General features: G+C 43.1%; 2 protein-coding genes across 9 annotated transcripts in view; one reads left to right on the top strand and one right to left on the bottom strand.

Annotated features, from left to right (window-relative positions):
* The first annotated feature begins 1634 nt into the window (after positions 1–1634).
* On the top strand, positions 1635–5653 carry hsd17b8 (hydroxysteroid (17-beta) dehydrogenase 8). Of its 3 annotated transcripts, none has more exons than XM_076011507.1 (10): positions 1635–1759; positions 1977–2093; positions 2761–2963; positions 3267–3383; positions 3797–3892; positions 4122–4207; positions 4291–4375; positions 4703–4745; positions 5290–5364; positions 5497–5653. In XM_076011507.1, exons 2-10 carry the CDS (start codon positions 2048–2050, stop codon positions 5514–5516), a joined length of 771 nt encoding a protein of 256 aa, XP_075867622.1. In that variant the 5' UTR covers positions 1635–1759; positions 1977–2047; the 3' UTR covers positions 5517–5653. The 3 variants fall into 3 exon arrangements, with proteins under 3 accessions (XP_075867622.1, XP_075867625.1, XP_075867623.1); XM_076011508.1 differs by lacking the exon at positions 1635–1759 and adding an exon at positions 1835–1875; XM_076011510.1 differs by lacking the exon at positions 3797–3892.
* Positions 5654–6645: 992 nt separating this feature from the next.
* The window catches only part of col11a2 (collagen, type XI, alpha 2), a 43089-nt gene continuing 32677 nt past the window's right edge, over positions 6646–17057 (bottom strand). For all 6 annotated transcript variants that reach the window (XM_076011192.1, XM_076011193.1, XM_076011194.1 and 3 more), the window contains 27 exons: positions 16859–17056; positions 16668–16721; positions 16388–16495; positions 16170–16277; positions 15940–15993; positions 15782–15835; positions 15545–15652; positions 15210–15263; positions 15049–15102; positions 14515–14568; positions 14228–14281; positions 14040–14147; positions 13885–13938; positions 13387–13440; positions 13242–13295; positions 12805–12858; positions 12580–12687; positions 12397–12450; positions 12114–12275; positions 11971–12024; positions 11800–11835; positions 11657–11710; positions 10925–11210; positions 10696–10808; positions 9711–9779; positions 9288–9524; positions 6646–9153 (listed from right to left, as the gene is read on the bottom strand). In XM_076011192.1, the coding sequence (XP_075867307.1) occupies positions 9007–9153; positions 9288–9524; positions 9711–9779; positions 10696–10808; positions 10925–11210; positions 11657–11710; positions 11800–11835; positions 11971–12024; positions 12114–12275; positions 12397–12450; positions 12580–12687; positions 12805–12858; positions 13242–13295; positions 13387–13440; positions 13885–13938; positions 14040–14147; positions 14228–14281; positions 14515–14568; positions 15049–15102; positions 15210–15263; positions 15545–15652; positions 15782–15835; positions 15940–15993; positions 16170–16277; positions 16388–16495; positions 16668–16721; positions 16859–17056 (2544 nt within the window). In that variant the 3' untranslated portion in view covers positions 6646–9006. The remainder of the gene's footprint in view (positions 9154–9287; positions 9525–9710; positions 9780–10695; positions 10809–10924; positions 11211–11656; positions 11711–11799; positions 11836–11970; positions 12025–12113; positions 12276–12396; positions 12451–12579; positions 12688–12804; positions 12859–13241; positions 13296–13386; positions 13441–13884; positions 13939–14039; positions 14148–14227; positions 14282–14514; positions 14569–15048; positions 15103–15209; positions 15264–15544; positions 15653–15781; positions 15836–15939; positions 15994–16169; positions 16278–16387; positions 16496–16667; positions 16722–16858; position 17057) is intronic.

The raw sequence follows: 17057 nt of genomic DNA, 5'->3' as shown, positions 1-17057 counted from the left end.
CCTCTTTGAAAAAGCTTCAAGCAAGGGAGGGCTGAGCCGACGGTTGGTAAAGCTGCTATAATCCTAGCTTGCCAGGGCTATGCCCTGTTGCTTGTTCCATAATTTCTGCAGGTCATCCAAGTGGAGCTGTGAACAGTCTATCTTTGCTACAGCCGCTTGCTTCGACTGATCAACGCCTGCTCTTACAATTGATACTGACCACTGTGATCACGTGTCTTGCTTACTCACCGTATCACAGTTAACTTTATCTCTGATTTCCGTAGGGCTCAGTGCGAGTGCGTTTCCACTGCAACTGTGGTTTACTGCAGCAAGGCCTTCCGTGTCCCAAGATTAATAGGTTTTACTTTTTTGTATTGACATATTTATTTATGATTGGAAATGAACCCAAGGAGTTAGCTATGCTAGCCATGGAGCGATCAGGTATCGACTAATAATCCTGGTCGGAAAGCCCCACCCACCAGCTATCCGTGTGACAGATGGTAAAAGCGAAGGCAAACGGAAAAAACAAAAACACTTGTCATTGTTTTTGTTTTATTGTTGTCTTTAACAATGACAAAAGGGAAAAGACAAAGACACCTTTATATTTGTATTTATTTATTCATTCATTCCGCTCAAAAAATATTTATTTAATTTTAATGTTGGCACTCGTGGGATTCCATAAAAAATACCTAATTGTATTTGCAATGTTTATTGGAGCTGAGCCAACAAAAGGCTGATTCGAGTGAGCCAGTCTTTCGACTTGACAAACTGAAAACTGTAATTTATAATCTACCCGGTTGCAGCATTTCGTTTGAACCCCCCCCCCCAATTCTTCTCTTTCACTGAAATAGTTGATAGAAATACAGTGAAGACTGTAGAAATAGAGTGAATACAGTGAAGTGCCACAGAAATGGAAAGTTTTACATATGTTTATTAACAAAAATATTATCTAGCACATTAAAGAAGGTAAAGATGTAGTTGGTTTCAATTAAAAAAAGAAATCACTCACTCATTCACACACCCTTTACTCTCACCTTGCATGTGTTGCATGTGACAGTTGCGCAGCAATAAATTCATCAATTTATTTAGCAATTTTCATAATTAAGACTGCAAATGACAGGATAATGTATATTATTACATGTTTTAGATATTTTTTTTAACGCTACCTTGAAACACAAAGGGAGAACGAGCTATCGTTAAAATAAGGTTACACGTTTTCATTATTTTAAATTTAACATAAATACGGTTTAATAATTTTTTTATTATTATTACAATTTGATTTTGACACAACGTCGATTTAATGCATGTAAATGTATATGCTGAATATAATCAATCTAGCTTCACAGTTGTAATATGATCAATCAAGAACTTTGTGTGGTAAAATATTTCTACTTAACAACTTAAGTCTTTCAACAAATGAACAACTACAAAAAGTGAGCGATTCATTTCAAGCTAGCGTCAGTATTTTGGTTAACTTAGTGCACGCTAACATCGATGTGAACTCACTGAACACCAGCACCGTCGTTGTGATGGTAACATTAACGTAACGATCCCTTCCGGTTTCATTTTGCCGTTAAAATGTTAAGCATTTACCATGCATTAAAACTTTACGTGAGACTTACTCTCGTTCTTTGTGAAAGGGACTGAAGTCCTTCTGACATGTCGTACACGCGCCATAACACTCGCACTGCGCATGTGCGAGTCTCCTACTGGACACTGCGGAAGGAGCGGGTTTCAGCTATGCGCGCTCCCGCGACTGTTCTACTGTCTGCTTCTTTTGGTAAAAGTTTTTATTTTATTATATTATTATTATTATTATTATTATTATTATTATTATTATTATTATTATTATTATTATTATTATTATTATTTTAGAAATGTGGACATATGGAGAGTGTGAGAATAAAAATCGTAATCTTCCCCTATTTTTTTTTTTGTTGTTGTTGTACAATTGAGCCGCTAACGTTTTTATTTTTTCCAACGCTCCACAGGAACAGATGATGTTTTGACCCCATCTAGTGTTGAAAATGGAGAACTGCAGAAACAAAGAAGCTAAAACCAAAACGTCATGGCGGCCGCCGCAAGATTTGTGTCAAGGTTGACACTAGTAACCGGTACGTTTGTGTTTAACTTCTCATTTATTTTCAAATTTGGCTAATCAAGGAGGAAGGACGCGCATAACGACGGGGTTTTCTTTAAAGCTTCACGTTTGAGTCAAAATTTCCCCGTTCTATCTAACCAATCAAACCATTGCAAAACAAGCAACGACCGCCTTGTCTTGAGACTGAGTTTCTCGGCTCGTCGAACTGATGTTTATATTTTGTACGAGACGCCTACTAGTCCTCTCTCAAAGTCGCCAACACTTCCATCAAAGTTACGTAAACCGCTTTCAGCCTGAAATAAATTGTAATCAATGTTACTGTGCGTGACTGATAGTTGATCGACGGTCATAAGTCAATGGTCACCTGTGCAGTCTGGATGAAAAGTCGCGTAACTGCAAATGTATGCATTTATTTTTAGTTTGCTTTTTCGTTTCCGGTTCAATGATGTTAACTTGCGTTCCTTCCAAATAGTAATTATTCATCCAACAAGTTAATTTTGAATAACATCTTCAAAGCAACATACGTGACTTGTGAATTAAATGATGAATCTGTTGTTAAAACAGTCATTAAAAGTTTAAAAAAGTATAATCGTTCATTGAAAATGCTAAAATTCACCGTCATCATAAAAAGTTTGAGCTTCATCATCTTCATCATCGACTCACGCTTCCTTCCGTTTGAGGGGGAGGCAGCGGGATTGGTCGAGCTGTGTGTCAGAGGCTCGCTTCTGAGGGCGCCTCAGTGGTGGTCGCTGACATCAGCGACGAGTCGGCCAACGAGACCGTCGGCAGCCTGCAGAGTGACCTCCGAGGGCAGGGTCACATGGCGGCCGTGGTTGACGTGTCATCAAAGGAGAGCGTGAAGAAGCTGGTCACAAGCATCCAGGTGAGCGGGAGTCTCTTCAGTCAAGTAGCGCTGGAATGGGAGCTTCACCGACCAATTTTGGGGGGTAAATTAGACATATTTTACACACCCTGAGCAAAGAGTTAACACACACACACACACACACAGTAGATAACCAAGACTGGAAAGCCTGCTATGCACAGATACACAGTTGAGCCTTGAGGTCTTGGGCTTTTTGCCATTTGTTGTTTTAAAGGCACAGAAGGGTTTCAGAGCTCGACAGTCCTGCAGGGAGAACTTCCTTTTCTTCTGCTCGCTCCTCCCAGTGACTGTCTTCTTTCACAGACACGGTACTTTCAGCCTCCTTCTGTGTGCGTGAATGCCGCAGGTATCACACAAGATGACTTCCTGCTCAACATGGAGGAGGACCACTTTGACAGAGTCATCCAGGTCAACCTGAAGGTACACTGGGCCGACACCGAGTCAATTCCAGAGGAGTTGTTTTTCCAGCCTGCGTCAACGCACGCAGCTCAAACCATGGACTCCGAGACTGACAATTTAAGGTTGCCAGTTTGCATGAGCTCTTTGGATGGTGGGAGGAAGTCAGAATACTATGATATAAATAATTCAAGCTCTTAAATATAAAGAGAAATGTAGTGGATAAACTTCAGGATTAGATCAATTGATTTAGGCATGATGTGTTTTGGCCCCTAAATAAATTGTAACAGTAACAGAATAATTTAAGTAATATACATTTTCCCTGATGTGGTGGTGGTTTCAAGCACTTTCAATTCAAAGCAAGAAGCTTCTGGTTTTCTGATTCCCTGTTATTATCTATGCTATTTGTCTTAGCGTCCCCTTTGTGTTTGTTGCAGGGTTCCTTCTTGGTCACGCAGGCCATGGCTCAGGCTCTTGTGGCCTGTGGGGCACCCAAAGGGTCCATCATTACCATTGGGAGCATAGTTGGAAAGGTGTGATACCAAACCGACTGGTTTTTAATTATAGACATGCACCCAGTTAGTTATTTTAAACAATCCCATGCTAACAATGTTACAGCAACACGTTACAACCAGTCAGAAATGATCTGTTGATCTGTTTATTTATTAGAAGTTTGAGGCCCTTTGTGATGTAATCAGAGGAATTTGAATGTATGTTTGCATGCACTGAAACAACCTGGGACTTTGTGGTCAATTCTTGCAGGTGGGGAACATTGGGCAGGCAAATTATGCTGCATCCAAAGCCGGAGTGGAGGGTTTAACCAGGACAGCCGCCAAAGAGCTCAGCAGGTCAGAAGAGACTCCCTTTACATACCAAATGGACAAAACAACATAAAAACAAGAGATGGGTGACACTGTCATTGATTGTGCAGGTTTGGGATCAGGTGCAACTGTGTGCTGCCAGGTTTTATATTGACGCCAATGACGGACAAAGTTCCAGAGAAGGTTATTAGCAAGGTACATCGCACACAGGGCTCACAGAAAGTTTCCGATTGTAGTCTGACATCGCAGCTACTCCAAGAAAGATTAAAATGAACTTTCAAAAACTCGTTTTTAGTATGAATGGAGATACTTGAATTCTGTAAATAGGCTCATAGTCATCAATTTAAATAAGTTACATTTAAAAAAGAAAAACATTTTCAATGAATCTCTGCATACCTAGTTAAACACAGATGTTTTGAATGATCTCTGTTAACCTGCATTAGTCAGTAGTTGCATAGCAACACAGCTGATGGCGCTGCTCTTCCTCATTGTCCATTGTGTTGTGCCTCTGAATGCTTTCAGATGAAGTCCTTGGTGCCTCTTGGGAGGATGGGTGAGCCTGCAGGTCTGTAAAGAAGCACATTATCGCCTCTCTACTGGTCTAAAAACATCACCCCTGTTTTACATGACTTCCCCGGTCGATTCATCCGCGTACAAGACATTTTGCTCTTGTGTGTTCTGCTGTATCTCTCTGCTGTCCAGCACGCAGCTTGATTTTTTTAAAGGGAAAAACATGACATCCATCATGCTGTATATAGAGAATGGAGACTTGAACAGTCATCATCTTGTTATAAATAAAAGCAAAAAATGCCACATCTATCATGCACAAAAGCTATAAATAGGTGCGTGGAATAATAATAACAGTTAATGATCCCAGTACAAATCAGGGTTTCTTTGACTTTGAGAGGGTTTTAATTTTTAATTTGAATTTCTTTCAGTGATGGTAGACTTACAATTTGAGCAGTGTTGGAGCTGCTGGAAGGAGCCATGCTGATAATGCAACCTTTTTTATTTAGCTGCTAGCGCTGTTACTAGCTGGAAACACAAACTGAAGATGCCCCTTTGCAATTTGTCAAAGTTTCAAACATTTGTCCTTTGTCGCCCTCCAGAGGTTGCTGATGTCTGTGCCTTCCTGGCCTCAGATGACTCTCGGTACATCACAGGAGCCAGCATTGAAGTTACAGGTCATCATACGAACTGAATTTTACCTCTTTGAATATTAGCTTTGTTGTTTTAAATTTGACGTTGATATTTCATGCTTTAAAAATAACATTTCCAGAATGTCTTGGTCAAACAATATTCTGTCTCTTTGTCAGGTGGACTTTTCGCTGGCTAGATTTGCTTGGCTGACTGTCATCAACGAAGACCAACTGGAGCCTTGTCCTTTGACAATAATTATTCATCTGATCAAGTTAAATATGATTGTTTTAGCGTTTAAATGTGTTTTTATGCAATTAAAATGTACATTAAAATGACGTATTTTTCATGTGAACTTGTTTTATGAAGTGTTTTAGTGTTAAGCGTTCAATTTGAAGATTTTTCAGTTGGATTCTGAATCTCATTTGAAAGTCCAATGTGTAATATTTAGCTTAATTTACGATTGTTGAATTAAAAAAAATAGTATATGGTTTTCTTGCCCTTAGAGCGGTTCTGTATAACAATATACATGTAGCGAGGGTCCTGCTCCCAGTTAGCTGCCATTTTGCGCCGCCATGTTTCTAAGGAAGGCTGGTGTGGACAATCCAGACCGCCTGTCATCGCGTTACGTAAAGGGTGGACGCTCGCTTTCTCAAATAAACCAACGAAGAAGAAGGTGGACGAGGTCCCAAGGTATGAAGTAGAACTGACTGGCAGCCTCAGGAGCGGGAGAGAGAGTGGCAGACGCTGCAATCTAAAATCCACTTGATGTCGCTGTTTCTTCTCCAATCCTCCAAATATTATACTTCCACTTAATCTCAGAGATCCAGCAGGCGGCAGTTTGTGCGTCCCAAAGATTGAGCGAATTTAAAGAAAAGTGTGCCATCTAGTGGTCAGATTCTAGATAGTCACCCAACAGATAAAGACTTTTTTTTTTCTAAATCCCATAGAATAAGACAAAAATACGACTGTTAATAAATTACATCAATCTTGGAGACACACTTTGAATTTTCAGTGAGAACTCTTTCACACAGTGTTAAACTCAGCAAAACCTTTATATAAAAACACAATGCTATTGTCTATTTTTGTCTATAGACCCATTTTAATGGGTTTATGTAAATCAAATTCAAATTTCAAAATTCAAGACTTTAGCAACACTATTCACTCGAGGACTAGTAACTAAACTGCTGCCATGCCGGCACGGCGCCCCATATGCTTGTCCCTCCACTGACTGACATCTGAGCTTCTGCATCCAGTACGCTGAGGTGAACAGCCGTGTCGTTGCCACTGATGACGGCAGTTTGGAAGAAAAACAAGAGTCAGATAGCTCTTTTTACAAAGGTTATATATTACAGAACATGAATTTAAAAAATATTACTTACACTCATTATAAAATAACATTTTTCTCTTTCAGCACCATAGTTGTCTTTTTTCAATTGAAATCTTTGTCTTCACAACAATAAACGCTAAATTTTGAGGTCATTCACTGTGGGAGAGTGTCAGGTTCAGATCGGTTGTCGGATTTGGTAATCTGTTCCTTTCTTTCTTTCTTTTTTTTTTTTCTTTAGTCACCCTGTTATATTTTCAAAGAAAAGACAAAAAAAAGGGACCGAAAACAAAGATTTCTAGTGTGACACCTGCTGTGCGGACGTACACCTCGGCTGACAGAGCCCTTCCCCTTCCTCCCTCAACCTCCCTCCAACCAGCAGACTCAGAAAAAAAGACTGCAAAGGTAAGCGTGACTCTTTAGCCTTCACCTGCAAAACTCAAAACAACTGCGATGACAAGGAAATGTGACAGAACTGGAGAGTCACCATTTAATTATAACAGTTGAGGCAAAATGAAACAGCACAGTACAGCTTATGAAAACACTAAAAAAAAAAAAAAAAAGGGATATTATAATAAAACATGGCCACAGATTATTTGGTTCTGTTCAAAACAACTCGGACACAGAATGGACAGAAGCACCGTCGCTCAGGCTGCCAGTGAGTTTCACATGTTTCATTTGGACCTTCGATTGTCAGCTACAGGAAATAAATACAAATGAAACATACCACATGGGACTGGAATATTTGGACGTCAATGATATATTTTTTTTTAATCTCAAAGCACCTTGCTTGTTTTAAATAAATACAATAGAATATGACTATTTCTGTACAAATGAAGTGTTATGCACATTTTCCCCAGAGTTTATCTTGATTAAACTGTAAAGGAGACTAAGAGAGAAAAAAAAAAGAGTGAGCAAGACATTTATTCTTTGGTATAATTATAGCGCTTAGTAAAGCATAGGTTTTATTCACCGTAGAAAGAAAGAATAAGAGGTGGGACTCCGAATGTCGACGTTACACATCAACCCCGAATGAGGTTTGATGCTTGGAGGTAAAAATCAAGAACAAAGTAGAAAATCGCAACTTGTGCATGCAAAACAGATCAAGGTATCCAGAAAGTGAGCCAGCAAAATACTGCTGTGTGGTAACGTGACCCTGGTAGCCTGATTCAAAAGAAGAGGAAGAAAAACAGCCATGTTACGTACAACAGCGATGAAGATCAGGCCAGTTCACAATGGCTTTTAAATGTACTGCCGCTGCTCACAAGCTAACAGTTAGCATTGCTCTCAGGGAACAAAGTGCCGCTTTGGATTGTGGGCTGGTGGAAACGCTGAGCTACTGTGTGATGGAGGAGCCCGCTGAACACATTGTCTGTCCCTTACGGAACAAGTCGAATGCGTAATTTGGACTAAACTGTCACTGTGCGGGCGGGTTCTCCATTCGGACTGCGGAACAGAACTCGCGATCGGCCGCTAAGTGAACAACGGGTCGGTTGATTCACAGTTTTTTTTTTTTTTTCCAGTTCTCAGCTTTGTATATGGCAAATACGATAGAGGAGAAGGCAGAGGTTGCGACATAGCACCTGACGATGGTGTGCAGCCACGACTCGGGTCACACGCTACAGTGTGACCACTGACCAGGAGGCTCACCAAGCGAACGTTAGGAATCAAAAAGAAGTAAAAGTTGAACAAGGTTAAAGAGTTGAATCCTTCTTTGTGGGGAGCAGGTGGGGGTCAAACAGAGAGGCACTGTGGAAGGAGGGAAGACATGAGAGAGGGATGAGAGGCACTGAGGCGAGAGGGGTGGAGGTGTTGACCCGGAGTTTCTCTGGCCCGACACTCCGGCTCGGCGCCGAGGGAAACATTAAAAATTCTTCTGTGGATTTCCTTCTGAGCACCCCCTCCTCGTTAGATTTCCTTTCCTATCCTTTTCTCCTGGTGTTGCGCACAAACGATGTTCTCCTCTTTGCAGGTTTTTTTCTAAAAAAAAAAAAAAAAAAAAAAGGAAAAAAAAATACTCTCCTCTTCACTTTAGTGACGTCCATTAGTTAGTCGGAGGGTGTTGCTCTCCCCCAGGCACGTGCTTGGGCGTGTGTGTGGTTGTCTCACAACAGCATCTGTGTGTGTGTGTGTGTGTGTGTGTGTGTGTGTGTGTGTGTGTGTGTCAGATGAGCGGGGGGTGGGGGAAGGGGCTGCTTGTGTGCTTCATATCATTTACAAGTAAATTTACAAATTACTGGGCGTGAACATTTTTTTCATCTACGAGTGTGTCTGTGAGTGTGTGCGTGTGTGTGTGTGTGTGTGTGTGTGTGCGTGTCTCGTGGTTCTGTGCATGATGCATGTGTATGTGTGATTGTTGTTCTCAGCCTTGGAAACACACAGGTCCCACTTCAAAGCCAAACTGCTGGTTGCTCTCCCCAAAGTCTGACACCTTGATGTCCAGCAGAGGAAGGTGCTCCACCTGCGGCGTGTTGACCTCCAGGACTGTCCTGTCGAAGCCCTTGCGATACTGCGCAACAGACAGAGAGAGAAAAAGTCAAGAACAATGACAGACATGTGTTGCAGGAGCCTAAATGAGCATTTTATATCAATGACTATGCTAATAATTCACATCTTCAGATAGAGTCAGTGGTTGGAACTCACAGAGCAGCCGTCAACCAAGGCCTTGATGTAGGGGCTGGTCTCGTAGCTCAGGTCCTCGTCGTTGGCCCCTCTGAAGTGCAGGGCCCGGCCGTGGCTGTTCTTGGCGCTGCGCTCGGCCCACGCCACTGAGCGGTGGCAGTGGTACGTCACGCTCTGGCGGGCCTGGACGCTCAGCAGGCGCAGGAAGCCCTGCTGGACCACGCCCACTGGCTCGCCGTTGGAGTCGACGTAGGAGAACTGGTGGTGGAGGAGGGGAGGGGGCGGTGGGTCGAGAGAAGCGAGAATCCATTGGGTGAATTTTGCATTATTTTTAGCAATTGGGAAAAAAAAAGAGCAGCGGCAGAAATGAAATAGAGGCCGGTCGCTAAGAAGTCAGGACTACACTGGAAGTGGATGAGTAGTGAGTCGGAGTGAGTTACTCACCTTACTGCCAGAGGTGAACTGGCTGTACCAAGATCCTGGAGTCTCTTTGTTCCACGAGCCCATCTTCACCTGAAACAAGACAGAGTTTGAACACAGTTACTGAAATAAAATGGCACTGGCCGATCCAAGTCATGACACACGTGGAACACAGTTCAGTGACCACTGATCTTTAGACAGACAGACAGACAGACAGACAGATAGATAGATAGATAGATAGATAGATAGATAGATAGATGGACAGACAGACAGACAGACAGACAGACAGACAGACAGATAGATAGATAGATAGATAGATAGATAGATAGATAGATGGACAGACAGACGGACAGACAGACAGACAGACAGACAGACAGACAGACAGATAGATAGATAGATAGATAGATAGATAGATAGATAGATGGATAGATAGATGGACAGACAGACGGACAGACAGACAGACAGACAGACAGACAGATAGATAGATAGATAGATAGATAGATAGACAGACAGACAGACAGACAGACAGACAGATAGATAGATAGATAGATAGATAGATAGATAGACAGACAGACAGACAGACAGACAGACAGACAGATAGTATTGATCCCAAATTGGGAAACTCCACTGTTGCAGCACTTAAAAAATTACAAAAATAAACTACAGTATACAGTAGTTACAGTAGTTACAAAAACACTCAAATCAATCTATGTACAACAAACCACCAAAGCAGATGTGCAAAAGACAGTCAAATTGTGCAGAGGCGGGGATACGCAATGTTTACTAAACCATTAGTGCATCATTTGCCATTGAAAAAATGTCTTCAAAAAACAATATCAGAGTTCTCGCAGGTGTGCAGATTAGAGTGATAGGTGTATTATGAACTAATATTTATCTAGACAACTAATGATGGATGTGATGAAATTACATTCCTCCATCCAAATGTTCAAGCCGAGTCCAGACGGACGTGGCCTGGGGTTGAACAGTGCAGCTGATCCAGTGGACTGACCGTGCTGATGGTCTTGCTGGGGTACAGACACGTCTCTGCTCCATTAGTGAAGTTGCAGAAGACCTTGAAGGAGTCTCTGGAGCAGCCCTGGTTGGGGTCGATCCAGTACTCTCCTGCCGAGGGTGTCAGAGAGAACAGGGACGGTGAAAAACAAACCCATCAACCTGGGAACTGCGCAGGGATATGAAAGTGTGAAGTTGCTCTCCGTCATCATTTCCATGTTTCTTACCGTCTTTGAGGTCTGGCTGGCTCAGGTGCAGGTCTTGGCAGGTGCGTGCAGGGCTGTCCTGGGTGCCCAGGGGGAATCGCATGTTGTCGATCTCCTGTCGGAGCGAGTTGAGGGAGCCGAAGATTTCCTCCATGCCTTCGCCGCCCATCATGAACTCTGCGCCGGTGGCGTCGGAGGCGGGCATGTCGGGGTCGTTCTCCGGCAGCAGCTGGCTGGCGTCGATGGAGCGCTTGGACTTGGGGCTTCTCTGGATGGGCAGCGGCTGAATGACTTCGCCCGGGGGGCCCTGAGGAACAGGTTTGGTGCGTCTCAGTTGATAAAGTGGTCGGGATGTCCGATATTGTTCATTCCAATAACAACCGAAACCCATATGTGCAGGTGTTGCTCCCCAAAACTAATGACCTACTTTTATTGTGATGCCTAACTAGATGCATTCCACAAATTAACATTGTAGAAAATAAGAACACCATTTCAACTTAAGTTATAGAAAAGTGCAATATTTATTTTTAACATTTTGTCTTATGGAATGGGAATGGAATGAAATGGAATGGGAATGAGGTAAATTGCACACAAAGGGAACAAAAGTCATTTGCCCATTGCTAAACATGAGCGAAAACAAAACCTGCACCCCCACAATACGATATTACAAAAAAACACTTATATCGTGCCGATATTATCGGACATTCCTATGAAATGGCACCAAGGCGCTGAGTAAGTGAAAAAACTACTTACAGGAGGTCCGGGGGGTCCAGGAACTCCCTTCTCTCCCTTGGGACCAGATCCTCCCTGTTAACAGCACCACAAGCATCTCAATAAATCAGCTCAAAGTCATTCATAGCACCAGTTTCATTGAAGAGCCGTCAAAGTGTACTCACACTAGAACCTTTAGCGCCTTTAATACCTTGAGGACCCTGTTATGATGGGAGACACTGCTTTATTATGCTGAACATCTTATTCTGGTGTATTAACGTGTTTTATTCTCCTTCACAACTGAACATCTTCTACAGTTGAACCGGGAGAAACCACTCAGACAGAACAGAACTCACGGGCAGGCCAGGAGGACCAGCTGGACCAAGTGGTCCCGTACCTCCAGACATTCCCTGGAAGACAGCAAACAGGTCTCAGACAGGTCGGGAGTCAGAGGACGATTGCCTGAAGCACCATGATTGTGGTTGTTTTACAAACTCACCGTCTCTCCCTTTGATCCTGAGGATCCCTGAGGGCCCGACAGACCTCTGTCTCCCTTCTCTCCCTGCTCTCCTGGAGGTCCGATCAGACCAATGAGACCCGGATGTCCCTTCTCTCCCTTGGAACCGGGGTCTCCACGCAAACCAGGCAGACCAGAGGGTCCCTACAGGAGGTGATGATAACCAGGAGAAGACGACGAGTGAGACGGTGATGAAAGATGCATCAGTGTATGTAACACACACACACGCACACACACACACGCACACATACACACACACACTTACAATAGGTCCAGGAGGTCCTTTCTGGCCAGCGGATCCTGGTGATCCTTGCTCACCCTGAATAAGACAGGTATTGATTCAGGGTCACACAAGAAATAACAGAACCGTGATGATTTGATTTGTTTGTCGATTGTCATGTTTTTGACTATTTGGACTAAATGGAATCAAATCAATCCAGTGACTGACCACTGATCCCGGAAGTCCTCGGAGACCTTCAGTTCCGGGCTTTCCTGGGACTCCCTGGGGGCCAACTGGGCCAGTTTTTCCTGGAGGGCCGACAGCACCTGAATCTCCCTGTCAATGGAAATGATGAGATTAAAGACAAAGACAGCAGGGGGAGATTAATCTGCTGAATTCAAACACAGTTAAAAGCCAGAATAAAAGGGCTTTAGAAGAAACTGTGGTACTGACTTTGGTTCCTTTCTCTCCCTGACGTCCCTCTGGGCCTCTAGTTCCAGCAGGACCCTGGAGATAAGAACAAGGTGAGGGTGGAAGATGTTGACAGGAGGAACATCCTTGACATTAAAGACACATTCATTCACTCTTCCTGCTGTTGACTGACGCACAAATTGCACATTTAACTGAACGACTGCTTATATGAAACAGAGATGACCATGATTCCAACATTAGTGTAGACACCAAACCAACAAATATCTTTACTTCATGCAAAGAAATAAGAGTACAATGTCAAGTTTGTTGTCATGATGCCATAAACTTGACTTGACTACTCAGGTTTTTATTATAAATAAATACATAATAGTTTCCTGTTAGATTGGATAATATCAATGTGTAATTACATAACAGAACACATGTAAGACTTACACGTGACCTTTTTAACATGAACTTACCCTCTTTCCTGGGGGTCCGAGAGGTCCGTTCTCCCCAGGAGGTCCAGGGGAGCCCTGCAGTGGAGGGCAGGAAGAGCAATCAACCTGAGGGCTTCTGAAGACACTTGTCTTTCTCTATTTGCATGATTTGAGTGTTTTGACTTACAGATTCTCCTTGTTCACCATCTTCTCCTCTCTCTCCCTTGGCGCCATCTTGACCCTGAACAACAGAGGATTTATATCCGTTATCAGCATGATCCATGATTTCCAATGCTTACAAATGCTAAAAAATTTTTTTTTTATGTAGACTAATGTAAAAGAACCTTGCCCTTTTGATTTTAATTTTAAATGAGAAAACATTTTAAATTAAAAACAGAATTTAAAATACAAAATTATGATCATTAATGTTACTGTTTTAAATGACTGATTTTGTCACAAAGTGATGCTTGTTTTACCTTCTGCTTATTTTTGTGTCATTAGGGGAGAGAAACATGGTGACTGTGAGGTTGTCTTAAAGGTTAAGAGGTGGTCGTGGTAAGGCTCAAACAGTCCCTTTGTGACATCACAAAGGTGTTTCTTTTTTTAACGCAAGCAAAAGAACAACACCAGTCAGCCAAGGCCTTTAAGTCAAACAGGATGCAATAGTGAAAGGAAAGGTACTCACTCTGGGTCCAACCTCACCAGGAGGACCAGGATCTCCAGGGAAACCAACTGGACCCTACAGAGTCCGACACAAAGACAAAACGTTATCCACAATGTCAACCATAAATCTCAAGTGGATGAGGATTGTAAAAAAGTTGCTGCGTGTCAGCGTCATACAGGGTTTCCTTTGGGTCCGTCGTCTCCGGGTCGTCCTCGTCCTCCAGCTGGTCCAGATGTTCCAGGTTGTCCCGCCTCTCCCTTCTCGCCGCGTTCTCCTCGAGGACCCTGCCAGCGACACCAGTTCATCCATCCGTGTCGTGGACCACGCAGTAGAGGAATTCATCTCTGGCAGTGTGGTTACTCACCTTCTTGCCGGGCTCTCCGCCGATTCCAGGGGGTCCCGACTCACCAGGTTCTCCCTGTGGAGAAGATATGAAGGTGAGCGGCTGTTCCAATCTGCTGGCTCTCATCCTGACACCTAGTTTCCGTCACTAGTTAACCTTCACTCAGCGGCCGTAGAGAGACACACTGTCCAGCTTCACGCTGGTTTTACACATCAAACCAAACTGTTGGTCTTCAGATGCTGATGCCTGGATTCTCCAGGACCTTCATACTACAGTCAAAGTTTGTGTCAAATTTTCTATGAACTCACTTTCTCTCCAATAGATCCAGGATTACCCAAACCACCAGGAGGACCTTGAGGACCCTGTAAAAGCACAAACACACAAAAAATAAAGCAGACATTCATATTGAAGTGATTAATTATTCATTTATTATATCTGCCTCCCTAACAGTCATCAAAAGTGTATCTATTGTGTGTGTGTGTGTGTGTGTGTGTAACTTTCATTCGACAGGGATTATATTAGATAATAGTTACATTACACATCATTACCCATTGCAGTTATATATCTTAAACTCATAATTTAAACGGAAGAGACATTTTCACTCACAATATTCTTATTGCATTTTATTTTAGCGTCATTCCCTTTAATAATAACTGAAATTTATTAACTTAGTAGTTGTGAATATTTTAACTTCTGCAAATAAACTTTTTGTAAAACCTGCAGTTTTCAAAATATTCTGGGTTATGGCGCCACTGTTGACAAATATCATTACAGAAGTGGAGTAAAACTCAACAATTGCTTCTCTTGGTGGTTCATTCATTTCAACACGTGTCAAGACTCACATCAGCGCCGTTCGGTCCTGCAGGGCCACGAGGTCCTGGAGGTCCTGGGGGACCCTGGAAACACACAGTGTCTGGCCTTTATCATATTTTCAATACTCAAACTGAGGAAGACAAGTCCTCCGAGGGAAAATCATCCATGCTGTGAACTTCTAAAAACCCACCAGAGGTCCAACATCTCCTGTCTCTCCCTTTTCACCTGGTGGTCCTGGCAATCCCTGCAAGGGAGCAATAAAATGTATTACAAATGATTAGGACTCAGCAACATGCCACAACAAACTGCTGCATATTTCTATAGTCTAAAATTAAAATTAATGGTCTGCAAAAACTCTCAAAAATGTCGGAGTATTGATAAGTAATTTCTTTATACACTTTAGGATTTAGTTACTTTCTGCTTCTCTTTAACGTTTGAAAATGTTATTTCATTTTCCTTTGTGATTGATCAAGTTCAAGAAAATAAAAATAATTTGAATAAAGGTTGGGGTTACGATGATTTTACCTGAAGTCCAATAGGACCAGGCGCTCCGGGGAATCCTCTGGATCCTTCATCACCTTTTGATCCAAAATGACCCTGTTGTCCTCTCGGTCCAAGCTCTCCGTCAGCACCCTGCACCACAAAATGTTTACCTTTTTATGTTGCATAGTCGCAGCTTTTCGTAGACAAGTTTTTTTTTGTTCAAAACGCAAAAAAGTGTTGCTGCAAACTGTCACACTCCAACATGAATGTCATACTTACAGCAGCGCCAGGCTGACCAACAGGACCCATTGGTCCAGGTGGACCAGGAGGACCCTAGTCGCAACAACACGGATACAAAAACCGGATCAGCACCGACAAGAACAGTCACCTTGGACCGTTTGGTATCATGTAAGCTGCCAGCTGCCAGTCTGACTTACATGCTCTCCTTTAGCTCCCTTGCCGCCCTTCTGGCCGTGCTCTCCAACCTCACCCTGCATCCACAACAAAGGATCAAGTATTAGGAAGGATGAGAGCTGGATTTGAAGATCATTTCATCTCTTATAGGGAACTCAGCTGACACAAGTGAACATACTGGACTTTATGATTCATCGTTCAAGGCCATTAATGATGGAACAAATGCTAAACAGAGATTTCTCTAGACATTGACCTTGTCTCCGTCTTCTCCTGGTACTCCAGGAGATCCAGCGGGGCCAGGCAGACCCACAGGGCCCTGCACTCCATCACGACCTGCAGGACCAATGGGGCCTTTCTCTCCCTTCGTTTGAGAAACACAAGAAATGAGAGACAGACAGGAGCTGATCAGCGTCCATGGACAGAGTTGATTTTTAGTTATGGAGAAGAAGATAAAACTTGAAGAGAACTCACAGGAACACCTTTCTCTCCAGAAGGTCCCGGGGGTCCTTGAGGGCCTGGCCTGCCTGGTGGTCCGACAGGTCCAGCAGTGCCAGACTGTCCTCTTTCACCAGGAGAGCCCTAGAAAAGAAAAAGACAGGCTGCAAAATGAAGATGGGTGACGACTGATATAAATATATATTTATATAATAATTATAACAGCATCTTAAATTTAAAGTAACTGTAATGTAACTATTATATTGGGATGGTAGTTTTGAACAAACAAGAAAAACAAGCATCACAATAAACCTACAGCAGGTCCAGGAGGTCCAGCAGGTCCTTCGCTTCCCTTCAGTCCACCACCTCCCTGAAAAGAGAAGCAACTTATTGGGCATTTCCATTCGCAAAACATGGATTTTTAACAGTCAGTATGGAGGTTTTTCTTTTGACATCTGTCACTATTTGCATGTCCTTGAAGACAGCACCTTCATGTACGATACTCACAGGGGTTCCAGGCAGTCCTCTCTCTCCTGGGAATCCTCTCAGTCCTGGGGGTCCATCCTTGCCAGGGCCTCCAGGTGGTCCCGGGTCTCCTTTGGTGCCCTCCTTTCCTGAGGGACCAGAGAGTCCCTGCTCTCCAGGGGGTCCTGGTGGTCCAGGGTGGCCGCGCTCTCCCATGGGGCCAGTCTCTCCTGAGGGTCCC

This window comes from Nelusetta ayraudi, unplaced genomic scaffold (genome assembly GCF_046127955.1).
Source record: "Nelusetta ayraudi isolate G7.1 ecotype Tasmania unplaced genomic scaffold, CSIRO-AGI_Nayr_v1 ptg000135l, whole genome shotgun sequence".
Taxonomy (NCBI): Eukaryota; Metazoa; Chordata; class Actinopteri; order Tetraodontiformes; family Monacanthidae; genus Nelusetta; species Nelusetta ayraudi.
Note: the sequence above shows the minus strand (reverse complement) of the source record. Positions and strands in the feature narration are given on the sequence as shown.

Excerpts from the sequence above, each read along its gene's own strand:
- hsd17b8 (XM_076011507.1), top strand. The coding sequence starts at position 2,048 with ATGGCGGCCGCCGCAAGATTTGTGTCAAGGTTGACACTAGTAACCG. Across the intron at positions 2,964-3,266 it reads AGCTGGTCACAAGCATCCAG|ACACGGTACTTTCAGCCTCC; the intron begins GTGAGCGGGAGT and ends CTTCTTTCACAG. Across the intron at positions 4,376-4,702 it reads CAGAGAAGGTTATTAGCAAG|ATGAAGTCCTTGGTGCCTCT; the intron begins GTACATCGCACA and ends GAATGCTTTCAG.